The sequence below is a fragment of the Plasmopara halstedii genome (genome assembly GCF_900000015.1).
Source record: "Plasmopara halstedii genome assembly, contig: Scaffold_525, whole genome shotgun sequence".
Classification (NCBI taxonomy): domain Eukaryota; phylum Oomycota; class Peronosporomycetes; order Peronosporales; family Peronosporaceae; genus Plasmopara; species Plasmopara halstedii.
The window spans coordinates 268291-268967 of record NW_020187445.1 but is presented as its reverse complement, the minus strand read 5'-3'; the positions used below and the strand labels follow the sequence as shown (position 1 = coordinate 268967).

Sequence of the window (677 nt, the reverse complement as noted above, 5' to 3'; positions counted from 1 at the left end):
CTTCAGAACAACATGGTGGGATGTACGAAGTATAGTGCACTCGACTTGGTCGATGGGTGTTAGTAATTGCTCATGAGAGCGAGTGGTTTTCCACTGACAGCGGTAACCACCCCGAGCGGAATGCTCTGGGAGTGGCTGGTGATGACCCAAAGGCTGTCAAATGAACCAGCAACATTTAATCGTCTTGTGACGCAGTTGCTCAGATCCCACAGGGCGTATGCACAGACGTACTTTGACGACATTTTTTTTCACAGTCGTGCGGAGCACGAGAGGATGGATTAGGAGAACCACATCGTTCATTTAAGAGCTGTGCTCGAGTGTATGCGCACGAAGAAACTGTATGCCAATGCAGACAAGTGTATATTTAATGCAGAAGAGATTCCCTACTTATGGTGTTTCATTGGGAAGCGTGGCCTTCGAGCGGATTCCGCTCAGGTCAAGGCCATTGTAGACTGGCCTGTTCCAAAACCAGAAGGACTTGCGTAAATGGCTTGGTCTCGCTAACTACTTGTACAAGTACAGCTAAAACTACTTAGAAATGGCGCGGCCGTTATCCAATCTCCTTAGAAAGGATGCGGAATGGTGTTGGAACAACGAACATCAGGAGGCTTTGACGGAGTCAAGGACAGCCTCCTGCATGCACCAATACTGGCGCTGCCAGACCCTGATCGTCCATC

At 49.2% G+C, this 677-nt stretch overlaps 1 protein-coding gene across 1 annotated transcript in view; it reads right to left on the bottom strand.

Moving 5' to 3' along the window:
- Nucleotides 1–600: 600 nt before the first annotated feature.
- The window catches only part of PHALS_10695 (hypothetical cleavage-induced protein), a gene marked incomplete at both ends in the record, with an annotated part of 384 nt that continues 307 nt past the window's right edge, over nucleotides 601–677 (bottom strand). Inside the window, one exon of the mRNA XM_024726166.1 lies at nucleotides 601–677. This exon is cut by the window's right edge and continues 307 nt beyond it. Coding sequence (XP_024576870.1) covers nucleotides 601–677 — 77 coding nt within the window.